This window comes from Pelophylax lessonae (genome assembly GCF_965119305.1).
Source record: "Pelophylax lessonae genome assembly, chromosome: 7".
NCBI lineage: Eukaryota > Metazoa > Chordata > Amphibia > Anura > Ranidae > Pelophylax > Pelophylax lessonae.
This window is the reverse complement of record NC_138774.1, coordinates 283,852,959-283,873,525: the sequence shown is the minus strand read 5'-3', so window position 1 is coordinate 283,873,525 and position 20,567 is coordinate 283,852,959. Positions and strand designations below refer to the sequence as shown.

The following is a 20,567-nucleotide window of genomic DNA, read 5'->3' as shown; positions in this document are numbered from 1 at the left end:
GTATGAGGTATGAGGTCTGGGTCTGGTCTGTATAAAAAAAACATAAAATAATTACCTTCTGGGTGCGTCCTGGTTTGGCAGGAAAGTTTGTATACTTCTTTGTCTCCTGGGTTCACCACTGCTGTAAAAAAACTGAACGCAGTCACGGGAAGTATGGGGACCCGATGCTCTCCTATAACAAAGCTGTGCCCTTCCAGACAAAAACGGTGAACTTCAACGTGTGTCCCAAATCCAACGACGTGAAAATAAGCCGGCTTCTTCTCACACATGGTTTGATCTACGACATAGAAATCACAATATTAGCAAATCAAGGCAACATAAAGTATAAAGTACAGTATGTGTTAGTCTCTTGTAACCCCCTGGGAGAAAGAAGGAGGGCTAAAAGTTAATCCGGTGTTCTCCAGAACAGGAGAGAGCAGGGAGATGACCTCATACATCTCTTTCTGCTCTTTCCCTAGCCAATCACAGGCTGTAGGCAGGGAGATGACTTCAAACTTCTGCTTCTGCTCTTTCCCTGTCTAATCAAAGGCTGTAGGCAGGGAGATGATCTCATAAATCTGTTTCTGCTCGTTCCCTGGCCAATCACATTCTGTAGGCAGGGAGATGACCTCATACATCTGTTTCTGCTCTTTCCCTAGCCAATCACGTTCTGTAGGCTGGGAGATGACTTCATAAGTCTGTTTCTGCTCTTTCCTTGTCCAATCACAGGCTGTCAGTGGGGAGATGTCCTCATCCATCTGTTTCTGCTCTTTCTCTTTCCAATCACAGGCTGTAGGTAGGGGGATTGTTGCAGCAAAAAGTTAATTGTTCAAACCACACATGTGAGGTATTGCCGCGATCAATAGAGCGAGGGCAATAATTTGAGCCCTAGACCCAGTGCCATCTTAAGAGCATTATAGGCCCCCGGGCAATGCAGTGCACTGGGGCCCCGCCTACACAATCACCCACAAGAATAAAAATGCAAATTATTGATAAGGCGATATTTATTGGTACAGCAGGGACAGCTTCCAAATTCGGTGGCTGGGTCTGGTGAACACACACACGGACGGGAGTCAGACTCGACTGTCCTGTGTGTGTGCCTGTTCCCTTGGAGGCAGACAGGCATTCCTGCAGTTGTGGGCCCCCCCTCCACGGCCCAAGTGGCCTGACAGCAGCACAGGGCCAACAGGCGCTTGCCACCTGCTAAGTTCGGCGGCGGGATGCACACGGGAATCGGGACTAATGCTTGGCTGAGTCACTGGGCAGGTGGGGCCCCCAAAGCAAGTGGGGCCCCCGGGCAACTGCCCAGCGTGCCCATTCAGTAAGATGGCCCTGCCTAGACCTCCTCTGTAACTCTAAGTTGGCAACCTGTAGAAATTTTTAAAGTGTTGAGTATGGGGATTTTTAAGTACCAATGTTTGCCGCCATTCCACGAACGTGCGCAATTTTGAAGCATGACATGTTGGGTATCTATTTACTCAGCATAACATTATCTTTCACATTATAGAAAAAAATTGGGCTAACTTTACTGTTTTCTTATTTTTTAAATCCCAAAAAAATGCGTTTGAAAGACCGCTGTGCAAATATGGTGTAATAAAAAAATATTGCAACAATCTGCATTTTATTGTTATCGTCTGGCGACGTAGACCTACGTCGCCAGACACTCCCCTTTCTCGGCGGCGCGCGCGCGCCGCCGGAGGCTCGCCCCCGCCGTATTTAGTCACAGCGGGAGTCGGGCCAGGGGAGGAGCAGAGGCGATCGCCGCTGCTCTTCCCCGATCGTCGGGGAATCGAGTGTGGAGATCCGCCCGCTTGTGTAAACAGAGCGGGCGGATCTCCTAAGTGACAGGCAGTGACAGATTGCAGGATTCAGCATAGTTGAACCCTTGATCTGTGCCTGTGTCACATAGTCCCCTCCCCCCACACACGTTAGTAAGCACCAGGCATACATTAACCCCTCCCTCTCCAATAAAATTAACCCCTTCCCTGCCAGTGTCATTTTTACAGTAACAGTGCATATATATAGCACTGATTACTGCAGTAATGTCACTGGTACCCCCAAAAGTGTCAAAAATGTCAGTCAAGGGTCCGATCTGTCTGCCGCAATGTCGCAGTCCCACAAAAAAAATCGCAGATCGCCGCCATTACGCGTTAAAAAAAAAACACCAAAAATGACAGAAATCTTTCCCTTTGTTAGTAAACGCAATAACTTTTGCGCAAACCAATCAAAATACGCTTATTGTGATTTTTTTTTTTTACCAAACATAGGTAGCAGAAAACAAATTGGCCAAACATTTTTTTTTGGGGGGAATTTCATATAAAAAAATGTTAAAAATATTGTTATTTTTCCAAAATAAACGCTCTTTTTTTTGTTTATAGCGCAAAAAGTAAAAAAAAAAAATCGCACAGGTGATCAAATACCACCAAAAGAAAGCTCTGTTTGTGGGAAAAAAAGGACGTAAATTTTGTTTGGGTACGGCGTCGCACGACAGCGCAATTGTCCGTTAAAGTCGCACAGTGCCGAATCGCAAAAAGTGGCCTGGACGTAAGACAGCAAAATCCTCCGGTGGTAAAGTGGTTAATTCTCAGGACTGGAGGGATAGAAATTCAAATCCTTTGGCAGATGGATCAGCTCTCATATATGTATTTTGTCTGTATATTTAGCCGTTTCTTTAAATGTATATAGATATACTTGTGTAATAAATGTATTCTCATTAAAGTTGTATTCATTATACCTGGAATTGAACCATTTATAAATCCATTGATTGTATGCAGAGGAGTAATTTCGAATCCATTGTTATAGTGGCTTAAACCTGTATAGGATGAAACATTGAAATATTGATACACACAAGGATACACACACATTATGCAGTCAGTAGAGCTTTTTGTAGATTTAAAGTTAATCTAAACCTAAAAACAAAAATGTAATACATTGCAGCTTACACATTCTTAGATGTGAAGGCCGGATTCGTTTTATTTTTCCTTATTTTGACCTGTGATCCTGCCAGTAACACACCCCCTGTCCTAAGCTGACAGTGATCACACATTGTCCTGTATATATGGGGGAGGAAGGTTACCCCAGATCAGGAGGACTACAGAACACTACCCCCTCTCTTCATATTCATAACATTGGGGAGGTGTCTATAGTAGGCAAAGCCGATATATATCGAGGGCCGATATCATAGTTGCCAACATTTAAAAAAAATTTCCAGGCACACTTTGCAGCACAGCTATCAATTACTTACCACACCCACTTCCCTGAAGCTCCGCCCACTCTGCATAATTCATCTCGCCTACTTATCAGATTAGAGCAGTGATGGCGAACCCTGGCACTCCAGATGTTTTGGAACTACATTTCCCATGATGCTCAACTACACTGCAGAGTGCATGGGCATCATGGGAAATGTAGTTCCATAACATCTGGGGTGTCAGGGTTCGCCATCACTGGATTATAGGGTCTACTCAATATAGAGAGAATTATAGGAAATTAAAAAAGGGAGTTTCAAACTTAAGGCCACAGTAGCAGAGTTGGATTAAGTCTCCCATTCAGCTGCACTACTTCTGCGTAACATTTATGGGCAGCCTGATTAACAGGCGCTTCCAGGGACAATATAAATTACCTGGGACAGGCTCCTATTTGCAGGGACTGTCCCAGGAAAAAAGGGATGCGATATGCCCTTTCCCGGATATATCAGATTTGGCCCCCGGAGGTGACCGATATTGCCGATATTTCGTAAAGTGCTTGTACCGGAGTGATGCCTGCAGCTAGAGGCATCACCCCGGTACCGGCGTCCATAGCCAACGGTTGGCTGTCTTGTAATGACAACCGATGCGGCTGAGAAGCCGCTTGTCTGTCATTACAAGGAGCGGGAGGGGATGCCGCCCCCCCCCCCCCGCCACCTTCCGCGTCTGGCCCAGGTCACCACCGGGAGACCCGGGCATCCTACCCGAAGACCCGATCAAAGCTGCATTCGGCTCCGTGCAAAAACCCGGAAGTGATGTCATGACCTCACTTCCGGGTACTGACGCCAGATTAGAAAAAAATGACCGCATTCAAAACAGCCACACTTGGCGTTTTGAATGTTTTTAAGTGCAGAGGAGGGGTTTGGGATCTTTTAGACCCCCAGATCTCTTCACAAGAGTACCTGTCAAGTTAAAAAAAAAAAAAAATTAAAATGTATGAAAATATCGTCCCATATCGGCCGATACCGATATGCATTGACCAAAATATCGTTATCGGTATCGGCAGTGAAAAAACAATATCAGTTGATCACTAGTCTATAGTCCTCAGAGACGGCTGGAAACATTGGAATTACTAAGAGTACAGCAGAGGAAATGATCAGCTGATAATATTTCTGGCAGGATCGACAGGTAATTTTTTTTGCGATCTATAGAACAGATATAACAAAAAACTTTCAATAGAATATATAACAGACCAAAAAAGGCAAATAGGAGAATTTCTTACTTAGGGCTCCTTCACATGGCTTTATATATATTTTATTATAACTTACGTTCATCAAATACTGCCAGGGTAATTATTTTTTCCTGGACTCCATACTGAGACCCGTCTTCTGAAAGGGATCCTGCAAAAGTGGAAATAAACAAGTATTTTTAATTCTTTTTAACTGTGTGCAGGGCCAACCTTTGGGTCCCACAGGGCATCATCCCTGCCCCATGAGGGTGACTACTCTGGGGGGTGACCAAGGATATAGCCCTAGACAAACCAGCTCCATCAATGCCAACTTCATACATTTTACAGACAAAACAGGGCAGAGTCAAGTGCCCATAAAATTCTGAATGCCCATGGCAGAGGCACCCACATAGGTATTGTAACTAGCGATGGTTTTAGGGAATGAAAGAGATGCCAGTTAGATGCACTACAGGTGCCTCGTAAAATTAGAATATCATCAAAAAGTTAATTTATTTCAGCAATTCAATTCAAAAAGTGAAACTCCTATATTTTATATAGATGGGTTACACACAGAGTGATAGATTTCAAGCATTTCTTTCTTTTAATTTTGATGATTATGGCTTACAGCTAGTGACACCCCAAAATTCAGTATCTCAGAAAATTAGAATATTACATAAGACCAATAAAAAAAAGGACTTTTAATACAGAAATGTTGGCTTAGTGGAAAGTCTGTCCATGTACAGTATAGGATGCACTCAAGGGAAAAGAACTCACTGCTCAAGGTGGTGTAAAAGCCTGATGACACCTACCGGTGCACGCCCCGGCTCGCCTCCGTGGATATACGAATGAAAAAGAAAGGATTGGCGGCACTCCAGATGAAGTCAAAATCCAGATTTATTAGCTGGACATCCCAACGTGCCAATAGTGACAAGGTAGACGCGTTTCACACACTACACTGTGTGCTTAATCATTACCAGTACAGGATGCACTCAATACTTGGTCGGGGCTCCTTATGCATGAATTACTGCATCAATGCGGCGTGGCATGGAGGCGATCAGCCTGTGGCACTGCTGAGGTATTATGGAAACTCAGGTTGCTTTGATAGCAGCCTTCAGCTCCTCTGCATTGTTGGGTCTGGTGTCTCTCATCTTCTTCTTGACAATACCCCACAGATTCTCTATGGGGTTTAGGTCAGGCGAGTTTACTGGCCAATCCAGCACAGTCATACCATGACCATTAAACCAGGTATTGGTAGTTTTGGCAGTGTGGGCGGTGCCAAGTCCTGCTGGAAAATGAAATCAGCATCTCCATAAAGCTGGTCAGCAGAGGGAAGCATGAAGTGCTCTAGCGGCCTTCAGCTTTTCTACATTGTTGGGTCTGGTGTCTATCATCTTCCTCTTGACAATACGCAACAGATTCTCTATGGGGTTTAGGTCAGGCGAGTTTGCTGGCCAATCAATCACAGTGATGCCATGATCATGTGACCAGGTATTGGTAGTTTCTGTGCCAAGTCCTGCTGGAAAATAAAATCAGCATCTCCATAAAGCTGGTCAGCAGAGGGAAGCATGAAGTGCTCTAGAATTTCCTGCTAGAGGGCTGCGCTGACTGTGGACTTGATAAAACACAGCGGACCAACACCAGCAGATGACTTAGTTAGATAGTTTGTGAAGTTGAAAAAAGACATTAGTATAACTTCTATCTACATTTATAGGTTTATATATACATTACTTCAGCTACATTTATGAAAGATTCCTGACTCAGCCAATTCTTCCAACATTAGTCCATCCAGTTCAACCTATAAATGGCTCCCCAAATCATCACTGACTGTGGAAAATGTTGCATTTAATTTGGAAATCAAGGTCAAAGAATCTGGCGGAAGAGTAGAGAGGCACAGAATCCAAGTTGCATTAGGTCCTGTGTGAAATTTCCATAGTCAGTGATGATTTGGGGAGCCGTGTCATCTGCTGGTGGACCTGCACAAGGCTGGAATGGGCTACAAGACCATCACCAAGCAGCTTGGTAAGAGGGTGACAACAGTTGGTACGATTATATGCAAATGGAAGAAACACAAAATAATCGTCAATCTCCCTCGGTCTGGAGCTCTACGCAAGATCTCACCTCGTGGAGTTTCAATGATCATGAGAACGGTGAGGAATCAGCCCAGAACTACACGGGAGAAACTTGTCAATGATCTCAAGGCAGCTGGGACCATAGTCACCAAGAAAACAGTTGGTAACAATTGTGCCCGCAAGGTCCCTCTGCTCAAGAAAGCACATGTACAGGCCATCTGAAGTTTTCTAATGAACATCCTAATGATGTAGAGGAGAACTGGGTGATAGTGTTGTGGTCAGATGAGACCAAAATCAAGCTCTACAGCAGCGGTCCTCAAACTATGGCCCTCCAGTTGTGTAGGAACTACAACTCCCATCATGCCTAATCATGTCTGTGAATGTCAGAGTTTTACAATGCCTCATGGGAAGTGTAGTTCTGCAACAGCTGGAGGGCCGTAGTTTGAAGATCCCTGCTCTACGGCATCAAATCAACTTGCTGTGTTTGGAGGAGGAGGAATGCTGCCTATAACCCCAAAGAACACCATCCTCACTGTCAAACATGGAGACATGGAAACATAATGCTTTGGGGGTGTTTTTCTGCTAAGGGGACAGGACAACTTTACCGCTTCAAAGGGACGAGGGATGGGGCCACGTCAAATCTTGGGTGAGAACCTTCTTCCCTCAGACAGGGCATTGAAAATGGGTCATTGGATGGGTATTCAAGCATGACAATGACCCAAAACACACGGCCAAGACAACAAAGGAGTGACTAAAGAAGAAGCACATTAAGGTCCTGGAGTGGCCTAGCCAGTCATCAGGAACAGTGGAAGTTAAAGCAAGATCTGGAAGACCAAGAAAAATATCAGACAGAACAGCTCGCAGGATTGTGAGAAAAACATCTCAAAACCCACGTTTGACTGCACAATCCCTCCAGAAAGATCTGGCAGACACTGGAGTTGTGGTACACTATTCCACTATAAAGAGATACTTGTACAAATATGGTCTTCATGGAAGAGTCATCAGAAGAAAACCTCTTCTACGTCCTCACCAAAAAAACAGCGTTTGAACTTTGCAAATGAACATATAGACAAGCCTGATGCATTTTGGAAACAAGTTCTGTGGACCGATGAGGTTACAATTGAACTTTTTGTCCGGAAGACAATCCATAAATAAAAATGGGGGTTTAGTCCCACCATATAGCCATATCGTGCTCAGGACCCACTGATAATGGGGTACTTTGACGCAGTGGTGGGCTTGAGCACGATATGGCCATATAGTGGGACCAAATCCCCATTTTTATTTATGGATTGTCTCCATATTTAATAGTCATTTCTTTTGCATGGTTGCGCTATTCTTTTTTAATATACATGTTGCTTGGTCCATAGCTGCACCAGCTTTAAATATACATGTTCAGGGCTTGCTCCCCCAATTTTTTGCTTGTTTATTATGTATTTAGTCCGACCAGACTTCTGAGGTTGAGCATCCCATCCCCCACACACACCTGTACTCTATCAGAGTCCACCATCAAGTAGATATAGGAGGAGTCCTTTGTAGTGCATTAGCACATCCATCCCAGCAAGGAGTGTTGTCTCCAAGGGTTGGAGAGGCTGGATTCACCCCTTTTCTATGGATAGTGTAGGACCCAATGATAATGGGGTACTTTGACGCAGTGGTGGGCTTGAGCACAATATGGCCATATGGTGGGACTAAACCCCCATTTTTATTTATGGATTGTCTCCATATTTAATAGTCATTTCTTTTGCATGGTTGCGCTATTATTTTTTAATAATGATCCTAAACACACCTCGAAATCCACGGGGGATTACATCAAGAGACGTAAACTGAAGGTTTTGCCATGGTCTTCACAATCTCCTGACCTCAACATAATTGAAAATCTATGGATAGACCTTAAAAGAGCAGTGCGTGACAGACGGCCCAGAAATCTCAAAGAACTGGAAGACTTTTGTAAGGAAGAATGGGCAAAGATACCTCAAACAAGAATTGAAAGACTCTTGGCTGGCTACAAAAAGCGTTTACAAGCCGTGATACTTGTCAAAGGGGGCAGTACAAGATATTAACTCTGCAGGGTGCTCAAACTTTTGCAGACGCCATTTTTTTGTTTTCTGTTATTTTGAAAGTGTAAATGATGGAAATAAAATCTAACTTTTGTTGACATATTATAAGAATGTCTAATCTGTAATTTGATGCCTTTTGGAGAATTTTCCATCTTTCCTTGGCTTCTTTATGCACATTGATACAAATTTTTACCTGGGGTGCCCAAACTTTCGATCCCCACTGTTGGTATTCTGTCTCTCACTGTTAAAATAAACCGACCATTAAAATTATAGACTGATCATTTCTTTGTCAGTGGGCAAACGTAGAAAATCAGCAGGGGATTAAATACTTTTTTCCCTCACTGTTACAGAAAGGGCTCTGCAAATCACAGTGACCCCTGTGGTGGGAGGATTATTGCACAACATAACTGAACCAGAACTTGCAGAATGTTTGCAAAGAAAGTTGATCTTGAGTCACGCAATGCGGACTTGCTGTAATTGTGCAACAAACTTGTGAAGCCTGACAAGTCTAGCAATCGCTTAGCAAAGTCATTTTCAAACTTGCAGCTCAGTTGCTTGCTATAGGGCTTTACTGTACATGGACATACTTTTCAGTAAGTCAACATTTCTGTATGAAGAATCCTTTTTTTTATTGGTCTTATGTAATATTCTCATTTTCTGAGTTACTGAATTTTGGGTTTTAACTAACTGTAAGCCATAATCATCAAAACTAAAAGAAATGCTTGAAATAAATCACTCTGTGTGTAATGCATCTATATATATAATAGGAGTTTCACTTGAATATTTTGAAAAAATAATAATAATAAAAATAAATTCAATTGAATAACTGAAATAAATTAACTTTTTGATGACATTCAAATTTTTTGAGATGCACCTGTATATTGTCAAAAGTATTGGGACGCCTGCCTTTACATGAACTTTAATGGCATCCCAGTCTTAATCCGCAGGGTTCAATATTAGGTTGACCCACCCTTTGCAGCTATAACAGCTTCAACTCTTCTGGGAAGGCTGTCCACAAGGTTTAGGAGTGTCTATGGGAATGTTTGACCATTCTTCCAGAAGCACATTTGTGAGGTAAAGCACGGATATTGGGGGAGAAGGCCCTGGCTCCTGGGAAATCCAACAACAAAAGACTAGTCGATGCGCAGATCTTTATGAGAACCCCCTTGGGTACATAAATGTAGAGGTCAGTCTCAAAAGAAGTACACAATAACAATGGTGCTGCTGCTCTCCAAAACCCCCACTGGGAGGGGAAGAAAATCTGCAATGAACATGGAAGAGAGAGCTAGAACCGTTCTAGTGTATACCTATTTATTGGTCATAAAAATCAAATCACAGTTAAATACCGATCTTACAGCGGCCAAGACTGAAGAATGGCTCCTTTTATTAGGGATGCACCGATCCGATATTCGGATCGGATATGAGCGCCGATATGGCCATTTTGGATGGATCGGGGGATCAGTAACATTGACCGATCCACTGGCCGATCCGGTTTTTGCTGAGTAACGGCTCAGCCATCCCTTACTAGGTGCAATAGTAGTATGGGAGCCGCTACTTCCTGTATAGCTCCGGCTCACAGGCGGAGTGATATCAGATGCACTCCGCCTGTGAATGGAGGAGCCGTACACATGAAGCAGCGGCTTTGCTCTGTACTGCAGCCGCTTGCTTTGTGTGTAGCTCCGGATCGGTTCCAGTATCGGTATCAGCGATTTCACAACGCCAGATATCGGTATCGGGTCCAAAAAAGTCGGATCGGTGCATCCCTACCTTTTATCCACTACCTTTTTTTAATGGAATCATGTGAGTGTATTGAACTGTGATTTGATTTTTATGACCAATAAATAGAACTCTTCTGGGAAGGCTGTCCATAAGGTTTAGGAGTGTGTCTATGGACAGATCCGGGTATATAGGGAGGGGCGTTAGCAGGAAGCAAGGTGGGACCTGAGGAAGGAGGCTCCGCCTCCGAAACGCGTTGTCCGTAGTAACAGCAGAGGCAGTGCACCCGTGCCTTGAATCTCCCACCTCGCAGCTCCGTACAACTTGTGGCTCCGGCTTTGGCTGAGGCTCTCCTGAGGCGCCATAGATTAGGTTGGTATAGTGCGCAGGCGCACTAGAACCGGCATCCGGTGACCAGGCAACACAGGAAGTGAAGGAGAGCGGGAATACAGCGGCGGCAGCCGCGAATGAGGAGACCGCAGAGTCACCATCTGGAGGGCCGGGAGGAGCGAGTAGCTCCTGTTGGAATGCTGTAAAGCAATTGTCTTAAAGGAAAAGTGTGAGTGCAATTCCAATGTACTGTGTTGTTGTCCTTTATTAAAGCGTTATTGCCCGAGGTTGCGTGCGCTTTTCTTTACAGATTTGGAGTGTGTCTATGGGAATGTTTGTCCATTCTTCCAGCATTTGTGAGGTCAGGCACTGATGTTGCATGAGAAGGCCTGGCTCGCAGACTGCGCTCTAATTCATCCCAAAGGTGTTCTAGTGGGTTGAGGTCAGGACTCTGTGCAGGCCAGTCAAGTTCCTCCAGCCCAAATGCATCCATGTCTTTATGGACCTTGCTTTATGCACTGGTTCGCAGTCAGGTTGGAACAGGAAGGGGCCATCCCCAAATTCCTCCCACAAAGTTGGGAGCATGAAATTGTCCAAAATATCTTGGTATGCTGACGCCTTAAGAGTTCCCTTCACTGGAACTAAGGGGCCAAGCCCAACCCCTAAAAACAACCCCACACCATAATCCCCCCTCCACCAAATGATTTGGACCAGTGCACAAAGCAATTCCATAAAGACATGTATGAGCGAGTTTGGGGTGGAGGAACTCGACTGGCCTGCACAGAGTCCTGACCTCAACCTCAAAGAACATAGGGTAATGATTAAGCACAAGATGTATGTGTGAAACGCATCTACATGACCCTATGTTGGTGTCTTTGGTGTCATCACTTTGGAAATTAAAGGCAATTGGAATTCCTTGGATGTGCAGCCATTTCTTTTCTAAACAACCTGATAGAACACCTTTGGGATGAATTAGAGTGGAGACTGCAAGCCAGGCCTTCTCGTCCAACATCAGTGCCTGACCTCACAAATGCGCTTCTGGAAGAATGGTCAAACATTCCCATAGACACACTCCTAAACCTTGTGGACAGCCTTCCCAGAAGAGTTGAAGCTGTTATAGCAGCAAAGTGTGGGCCAACTCAATATTGAACCCTACCTGTAAAGGCAGGTGTCCCAATACTTTTTATAATATAGTGTATCATCAGACCAGGCTTTATTATAAATTAATATTTAATTAATATTAATTTATATAAAACAAGTAAAAGGCTGACATGTTCCATTTAAAAAAATAGGGCCACTTCCTCAGACAAGGTGCAGTACAATTCTGGCATCAGCTATGTTGAATATAAAGTATGCCACCCAAGAAGTGCCCAAAGGTCTGCATGAAGACAGAAATATTCTTCAAAAGCTTTGCTCCACATTGCAAAAAACCAAAAGTGTTCTAGCAACATTATTAAATGCCAGTCCAGGTTGCAAAAATTCAATAGGGTTCTGGCTACATCTATAGATGTCAGTCCAGGTTGCCAAAACCTAACAGGACTCTAGGAACCTCTTTAGATGTCATTTCAAGTTGTAAACATCCAGGGTAAGGTTCTAGCAAACTGTATAGATGTGAAAACCCAACAGGGCTCTAGCAATCTCTATAGATGTCAGGTCTGTTTGCCAAATTTCAACAAGACTTTAGCAACCTCTATAATGGGGCTTTTCCACTGCATGGAACCAAACGGTTTGGCTCGCTTTTGTGCTTTTCCACTGCTGGTACCGCATGGTACGGTGTAGGAACGGTTCGGTACGGTACGGCGGCGCTTTTCCACTGCATGGAACCGAGCGGTACGGCTCTCAAAAACAGTACCCCCTCGATTGTGGTTCCAAGAGGTACCATACCCGGTACCATATCCCACAATCCTTTGCATGCAGTCACTACTAGCCACTGATTGGTCAGAGAATTGTTGTTATCCCACCCACATCCCACCCACTTAACTTTAGTACTACTTTAGTGGAAAAGCAAACCATACCGTACTGTACCGAACCGTTCCAACACCGTACCATGCGGTACCAGCAGTGGAAAAGCAAACCGGGCCGAGTAGAGCCGAGTCGGTACTTGCAGTGGAAAAGTGCCAAAAATGTCAGTCCAGGTTGCCAATACTCAGCAGGATTCTAGCAATCTCTACAGAAATCAGTCTAGGTTGCAAAAACCCAACAGGTTCTAGCAACTTCTGCACGTCATTACAGATTTCAAAAACCCAACAGGGTTCTTAACACCTCTTTGATGTTAGTCCAAGTTGCAAAGACACAGCAGGGATCTGGCAACCTCTGTAGATGTCATTCCGACTTGCAAACATCCAACGGGGTTCTAGAAAACTTTATAGATATGAAAACCCAACAACCCTCTAGCAATATCAATAGATGTCAGGTCAGGTTGCCAAATCCCAACAGGACTTTAGCAACTTCTATAGATGTCAGTCCAGGTTTCAAAAACTCAACAGGGTTCTAGCAACCTCTATAGGCATCAGTCCATGTCTCAAATTCCAACAGGGTTCTTTCAACCTCTATGGATGTCAGTCCAGATCGAAAAATCCCAAAAGGGTTCAAGCAACCTCAACAGATGTCAGTCCAGGTTGCAAAAATCCAACAGGGTTCTATCAAACTCTATAGATGTCAGATTAGGTTGCCAAAAACCAACAGGGTTCTAGCAGCCTCTATGGATGTCAGGTCAGGTTGCCAAAACCCACCAGGTTCTTTCAACCCCTACAGATGTCTGCTCAGGTAACAAAAACCCAACAGGACTCTAGCAACCCCTAGAGATGTCAGTCCAGGTTGCAAAAATCCAACAGGGTTCTAGCAACCTATGTGGATGCCAGTCCAGGTTGTAAAAACCAACAGGACTCTAGCAAGCTCCATAGATGTTAATCCAGGTTTTTAAAAATCCAAAAGGGTTCTGGAAACTTCTTTGATCTCATTCCGAGTTGCAAAAAACCATCATGGTTCTAGCAAACTGTACAAATGTGAAAACCCAACAAGGTTCTAGCAATCTCTACATATGTCAGGTCAGGTTGCCAGATCGCAAAAGGACTTTAGCAACTTTTATAGATGTCAGTCCAGGTTACAAAAACTCAACAGGGTTCTAGCAACCTGTATAGGTATATGTGCAGGTTGCAAAGACCCAGCAGGGTTCTAATAACCTCTGTAGATGTAAGTTCAGGTTTCAAAAACCCATAAGGGTTCTGGTAGCCTGTAGAGATATCAGTCCAGATTGCAAAGAGCCAATAGCGTTCTAGCAACCGCTATAGATATCAGTCTAGGTTGCAAAATCCCAACAGGACTCTAGTAACCCCTATAGATGTCAGTCCAGATTCCAAAAATCCAACAGGGTTCTATCAACCTCTATAGATGTCAGATCAGGTTGCAAAAACCAGCAGGGTTCTAGCAACCTCTATGGATGTCAGGTCAGGTTTCCAAAACAGATCCTTTCAACCCCTATAGATGTCAGTCCAGGTCACAAAAACCAAACAGGACTCTAACAATACCTAGAGATGTCAATCCAGGTTGCAAAAATCCAACAGGGTTCTAGCAACCTTTATAGACATCAGTCCAGGTTGCATAATACCAACTGGTTCTAGCAACCTCTATAGATGTCACCCAGGTTGTAAAAACCTAACAGGACTCTAGTAACCCCTATTGATGTCAGTCCAGGTCACAAAAAAACAAACAGGACTCTAACAATACCTAGAGATGTCAGTCCAGGTTGCAAAAATCCAAAAGGGTTCTTGCAACCTTTATAGACATCAGTGCAGGCTGCATAAACCCAACTGGTTCTAGCAACCTCTATAGATGTCAGTCCAAGTTGTAAAAACCCAGTAGGGTTCTAGTAACCTCTATAGATTTTGGTTAAGCCAAAATTGTCCATCTTATGTTTGTTCCTCCAAAAATGATCACAAATCTCAAAATACTACAGGAGTGTCAATCTCAACTTTATCGAGGGCCGCACCAGCATTATGATTGCCCTCAAAGGGCCGATTGCATCTGTAATATTAGAAGTCCAGAGTATCCCAACCCCTTACATCAGATGTCAAGAGTCTCCCCCCCCCTCCCTCCCTTACATCAAAGGGCACCCCTTACCTTGTGCTGCTGCTGGGAAGAGGCTGGGGCCAGAGCTAAGAAGCAGAAAGTGAAGGGTCTGGAGGAGGCCCAAAGGAGGGCTGGAGCTCTACTGCAGCTCTAGGAGAGGTGTGAGGGCCACATGAAATGGTCTGGAGGGCCAGATTTGGCCCACGGGCCTTGTGTTTGACACATGTGTACTACACCATAAGGAGCTCTTCCTTCTCTCCTATGTTAATTCTCATGTGTCCAATATTTCAGTGAGGCTACAGAACCATAACAAAGCAGAGCAAGTGATACATAACAGGTTCTCTTAGTATTTGGTACTACCTGGCTTACAGATGAGAAGGACCCCCACTAGTCCAGAATTGACATCATAAGACGTATTACTGTGAGAGTGATAGGCAGAAGTGATGCAAGGTGGGTCAGACTCCACAGGCCCATAGCCTTCTGGGATATTCCAAGTATATATGTATTCCTGTCCTGGAGGAATAGCATCATCCGCCTTTTCCAGTTTGTTGGTTCCATCTTCATATCCGGCACCTGAAAAAAAATTCAGTTCAGGCAAAAGTGGAAAATGGAGAAATATAGAATATGTAACAGATTCATGTACAGAAAATCTTTCACCTTTTTTTGAAATCTATTGGTACCAAAATGATCGTAAACTGTCAATCATAGTTAAAAAAATAAATTGTTACTTTGTTTCATATAATATTGTACAGCACAGTAAATATTCATGTTCCTGAGGAAGTAGATTTCACGTGTGAAACGCGTTGAGCAAGCTCCCCTGTCCACATAACCACCTTGGGATGCAAATATGTGAGACAAGGTAATCTTGGAGACCTAATCAAGCATGTATCAAAAAACAAATGTATTATGTAACTAGGCTTAGGGGCAGGGCTGTCTTTTCCATTGGGCGTGCCCGGCGGTTGCCCAGGGGCCCCACTTGCCAAGGGACCCCACACACAGGGTGGCAAGTACACTGTTCCCCCCAGGCCAGTCTCCAGATTAGTTTACCTGGTGGTCTAGGGCCCCCCCCATTGTCCGCCGGGCCCCCCCCCCCCACTGTCCGCTCTGAGTCTCCCTGCACACTGGTTGCTAGGAAGGTCTCTCTCTCTCTCCCCCTCTCCCTTGCCCAGGGGCCTATAAGGCTCTTAAGATGGCACTGCTTAGGGGTTACCCATAAAGGCTCCCCGGCCTCCATTCCATTGGTTCCATTGGCACCTTTCTGTGTTTTATACTTTTGAATGCTCCTTATGTAGCCCCTAAGTCGGCGACTCCGGTGCTTATTTTGTTATGCTCAATAAACCCGAAAAAATAAATGTATTATAGTAAGGCGGAGAGGTGCATGAACATTACTGCCATATTGTTGCACAGCAATGGTGACGAAATGCGTGAAACTCGTTGCCCAAAAAGGTGCAGAAGCCTCTTTTGCACAAAAAATACACATTGGGCAGCTTATTCAAGTGAATGGGTTGCCCAGTGCGCAACACGTGGAAATGTGTGGAAATTGCCCACGAAAAAAATCTCAAGTGGGATCGCGTGTTCCCGCTATGCCAAATGATAATTGGGCCTTAATACTTACAATTGTCAATATACAATTTTTAACATTTGGTACAAATTTTCAAGATTTTTTGTATGTATTAACAAGGTGGAAGGGAGCCCTTATAGTGACTTGAAAAAGTATTCATACTCCTTGAAATTTGTACTCCTTGAATATGTCCAATCAATAAGTCCAATCAATTTTGCATTGATTTTTTATGGTGCGTGTTCTGTCCCAAGCACCACTTTCTGCACTGACATACCTCCTTTAGACCTTGGTCCATCCAGCCAGTACAGTATGGTCACCTGCTGAACAACCACCCTAAAGTGTACACTGGACATACGCTTTAATAATTACTGTATATATACTGTATATATTTTTAACTTTTATACTTTGTAAATATTTTTTACACTTTAATACCTAGCAAATTTTATATTTTTTACACTTTAATACCTTGCTAATTTTGTATTTTTTACACTTCAATACCTAGCAAATTTTATATTTTTTACACTTTAATACCTTGCTAATTTTGTATTTTTTACACTTCAATACCTAGCAAATTTTATATTTTTTACACTTTAATACCTTGCTAATTTTGTATTTATTTTTACACTTCTTTAATACCTTGCTAATTTTGTATTTTTTACACTTTACTACCTTGTTAATTTTGTAATTTTTACACTTTAATACCCTTTCTTCCCCCCTTCCCATTGAGTACCTCTATATTTGGGGAGCTTGAGGCCTCACTTATCCCTTTACCCCATTTTATATTGATATTTTTCTGGAAGTTGGTACCATTTCTCTGTAGATTACTTTAGGCATCTAATATAATACACTTTAATACCTAACAAATGTTATATTTTTTACACTTTAATACCTAGCAAATTTTATATTTTTTACACTTTAATACCTTGCTAATTCATTATTTTTTTTACACTTTAATACCTTGCTAATTTTGTATTTTTTACACTTTAATACCTAACAAATTATATATTTTTTACACTTTAATACCTTGCTTATTTTGTATTTTTTCATTTTAATACCTTGCTAATTTTGTATTTCTTACACTTTAATACTTACCAAATTTTATATTTTTTACACTTTAATACCTTGCTAATTTTGTATTTTTTACACTTTAATACCTTGCAAATTTTATATTTTTTACACTTTAATACCTTGCTAATTTTATATTTTTTTACACTTTAATACCTTGCTAATTTTGTATTTTTTTTTTTACACTTTAATACCTTGCTTAATTTGTATTTTTTATATTTTTATATATATATTCTTTTTTTTATATATATATATATATATATATATATATCTTTTTTTAGGATATTAAAAAGCAATATATCTGACCTTCTGATCTCTTAGTGTATGAAACACCGATGCCATGCAGACTGTACGGGATGCTTGCTAAGTTTTTAAAATGTATAACAGCAGAATCAAATGTTTCTAATCGAATTATAGGGCCCAAAATACCTAAAAGAGAAAAAAAAAAAAGCACAATTCACATAAATATATTTGATGCCACACATGCAATTTAAATATGCAACAAAACAGAAACATTGATAACCCCATATATTTTTAGAGTACTTAACCACTTGCTTACTGAACACATATACCCCCTTCCTGCCCAGGCCAATTTTCGGCTTTCAGCGCTGTCACTCTGCGAATGACAATTACGCGGTCATACAACGCTGTACCCATATTAAATTTTCATCATTTTTTTCACACAAGTAGAGCTTTCTTTTGGTGGTATTTAATCACTACTGGGGGTTTTATTTTTTGCTAAACAAACAAAAGAATTCCAAAAATGTAGAAATAAAAAAAAATAGTTTTCATAGTTTGTTATAAATTTTTTTCTCCTTAATTGATATGTGCTGATGAGTCTGCACTGATGGACACTGATAAGCTGCACTGATGGACACTGATAAGCTGCACTGATGGACACTGATAAGCTGCACTGATAGGCACTGATAAGGCAGCACTGATGGACACTGATAGGTGGCACTGATGGGTACTGTTGAGGCAGCACTGGTGGGCACTGATCAGGAGGCACTGATGAGGCTGCGCTGATAGGTGGCAATGAAGGGCACTGAGAGGTGGCACTAATGGGCACTGGTAGGTGGCACTGAAGGGCACCGAGAGGTGGCACTAAAGGGCATTGAGAGGTGGCACTGATAGGCAGCACTGATGGGCAATGGTAGGTGGCACTGATGGGCAATGGTAGGTGGCACTTATAGGCAACACTGATAGGTAGCACCGATGAGGAGGCACTGATTAGCAGCACTGATAAGCACTGATAGATGGCACTGGTGGACACTGATAGGTGGCACTGGTGGGCACTGATAGATGGTACTGGTGGGCACTGATAAGCTGCACTGATAGGTGGCACTGATGGGCACTGGTAGGTGGCACTTATGAGGCTGCACTGATAGGTGGCACTGATAGGTGGTATTGAAGGGCACTGAGAGATGGCACTGATAGGTGGCACTAATAGGCACTGAGGGGCACTGATAGGTGGCACTGATAGGCGGCACTGATGGGCACTGGTAGGTGGCACTTATAGGCAACACTGATAGGTAGCACTGATGGGCACTGGTGGGCATTAATAGGTGGCACTGGTGGGCACTGATAGGTGGCACTGGTGGGCACTGGTTAGCAGTACTTGTGTTTACTGTGTGGGACCGATGTCCCTATTAAGAAGCTGGTAATCGGCTTTATTATTTTCTCCTTACGCTGTCAGCGTGAGGGAAAAAAAAAAGCCAGATAGCCATTTTACATCATGTGATCAGCTGTCATTGGCTGAGATTGGCCCTTTATTCCAATCTGTGATCACCCGAGTCCCGACTCAGTGATCCCAGAGCGCGCTGCCTGTGCACCACAGGGGCTCGAGGGCAGCGGGAGAGTGGGAGGACGTCCACGTACGCTCTACCGACAATTTAAGCCCACGCTGTAGCCGTCTTTTGGCTATTGCACGGGTGTGAGGTGGTTAAATGGTGACTCCACTTTCGCAAATAAAAAAAAAAAAAGCAAAATAAAAAAATAATATATCATATACAGTTGCTACACAAAGCACGCTGTAATTAAATGTTATAAAAAAATGACCTTTCCTTTTCAATCTGCAGCTCTGTGATTATCTGTAAAATGCAATATGGCAACCTGGAGGTGTTCTGTACACAGATGGTATACAGAATGCCCCCCCAGAAATGTAATTTCCTGCTTGTGTGATTGGCTTACTGATCTTCCCAGAAGTTTGCACAAGTCAGATTTTAGGCATCCCCTGCAATAGGGATTTCAGTTTTGGTGAGATAATCCCTAAGTGTTAAATTCTTAAGGGATGCAGACCCTGAAGCTTTCCTCAGAGCACTGCGAGTGAACCAGGTGAATATAATGAGTGTTAGACTGTGCTGTCAAAGTACCAAAGGGTGAGGACAGACAAGGTTGTCAGTGGTCCTACCTGTCCAGGGCTCCCTTGGTTTTGGGTCTGTAAAAGAGGCATCGCTATATTCCATGTAGATGGCCTTTTTGTATATTGGCGAGCCAGCTGACCTCACGATTTCCCTGTAACATGTAAGAGAACAATACACTATAAAAATACGTCTTCCATGTTTATAGTTTGCTGAACTATTAATAATTATTAGCCTGTATTTACATGTATGAATTAATAATAATTATTAGCCTGTATTTACATGTATGAATAATAATTATTAACCTGTATTTACATGTATGAATTAATAATAATTATTAACCTGTATTTACATGTATGAATTAATAATAATTATTAGCTTGTATTTACATGTATGAATTAATAATAATTATTAACCTGTATTTACATGTATGAATAATAATTATTAACCTGTATTAACATGAATGAATTAATAATAATTATTAACCTGTATTTACATGAATGAATTAATAATAATTATTAGCCTGTATTTACATGAATGAATTAATAATAATTATTAGCTTGTATTTACATGAATGAATTAATAATAATTATTAGCCTGTATTTACATGTATGAATAATAATTGTTAACCTGTATTAACATGAATAAATAATTATTAACCTGTATTTACATGAATGAATTAATAATTATTAACTTGTATTTACATGAATGAATTAATAATAATTTTTAACCTGTATCTACATGAATGAATTAATAATAATTATTAGCCTGTATTTACATGTATGAATAATAATTATTAACCTGTATTTACATGAATGAATTAATAATTATTAACTTGTATTTACATGTATGAATTAATAATAATTATTAGCCTGTATTTACATGTATGAATAATAATTATTAACCTGTATTTACATGAATGAATTAATAATTATTAACCTGTATTTACATG

At 42.1% G+C, this 20,567-nt stretch overlaps 1 protein-coding gene across 1 annotated transcript in view; it reads right to left on the bottom strand.

Annotated features, from left to right (window-relative positions):
- The window catches only part of LOC309559666 (coagulation factor VIII-like), a gene marked incomplete at its 3' end in the record, with an annotated part of 152,326 nt that overhangs the window by 87,084 nt on the left and 44,675 nt on the right, over nucleotides 1-20,567 (bottom strand). Inside the window, exons 3-8 of the mRNA XM_082263040.1 lie at nucleotides 19,666-19,769; nucleotides 17,562-17,684; nucleotides 14,990-15,202; nucleotides 4,490-4,561; nucleotides 2,714-2,791; nucleotides 56-277 (exon numbers count right to left, since the gene is read on the bottom strand). Of these exons, the coding sequence (XP_082119166.1) occupies nucleotides 56-277; nucleotides 2,714-2,791; nucleotides 4,490-4,561; nucleotides 14,990-15,202; nucleotides 17,562-17,684; nucleotides 19,666-19,769 (812 nt within the window). The remainder of the gene's footprint in view (nucleotides 1-55; nucleotides 278-2,713; nucleotides 2,792-4,489; nucleotides 4,562-14,989; nucleotides 15,203-17,561; nucleotides 17,685-19,665; nucleotides 19,770-20,567) is intronic.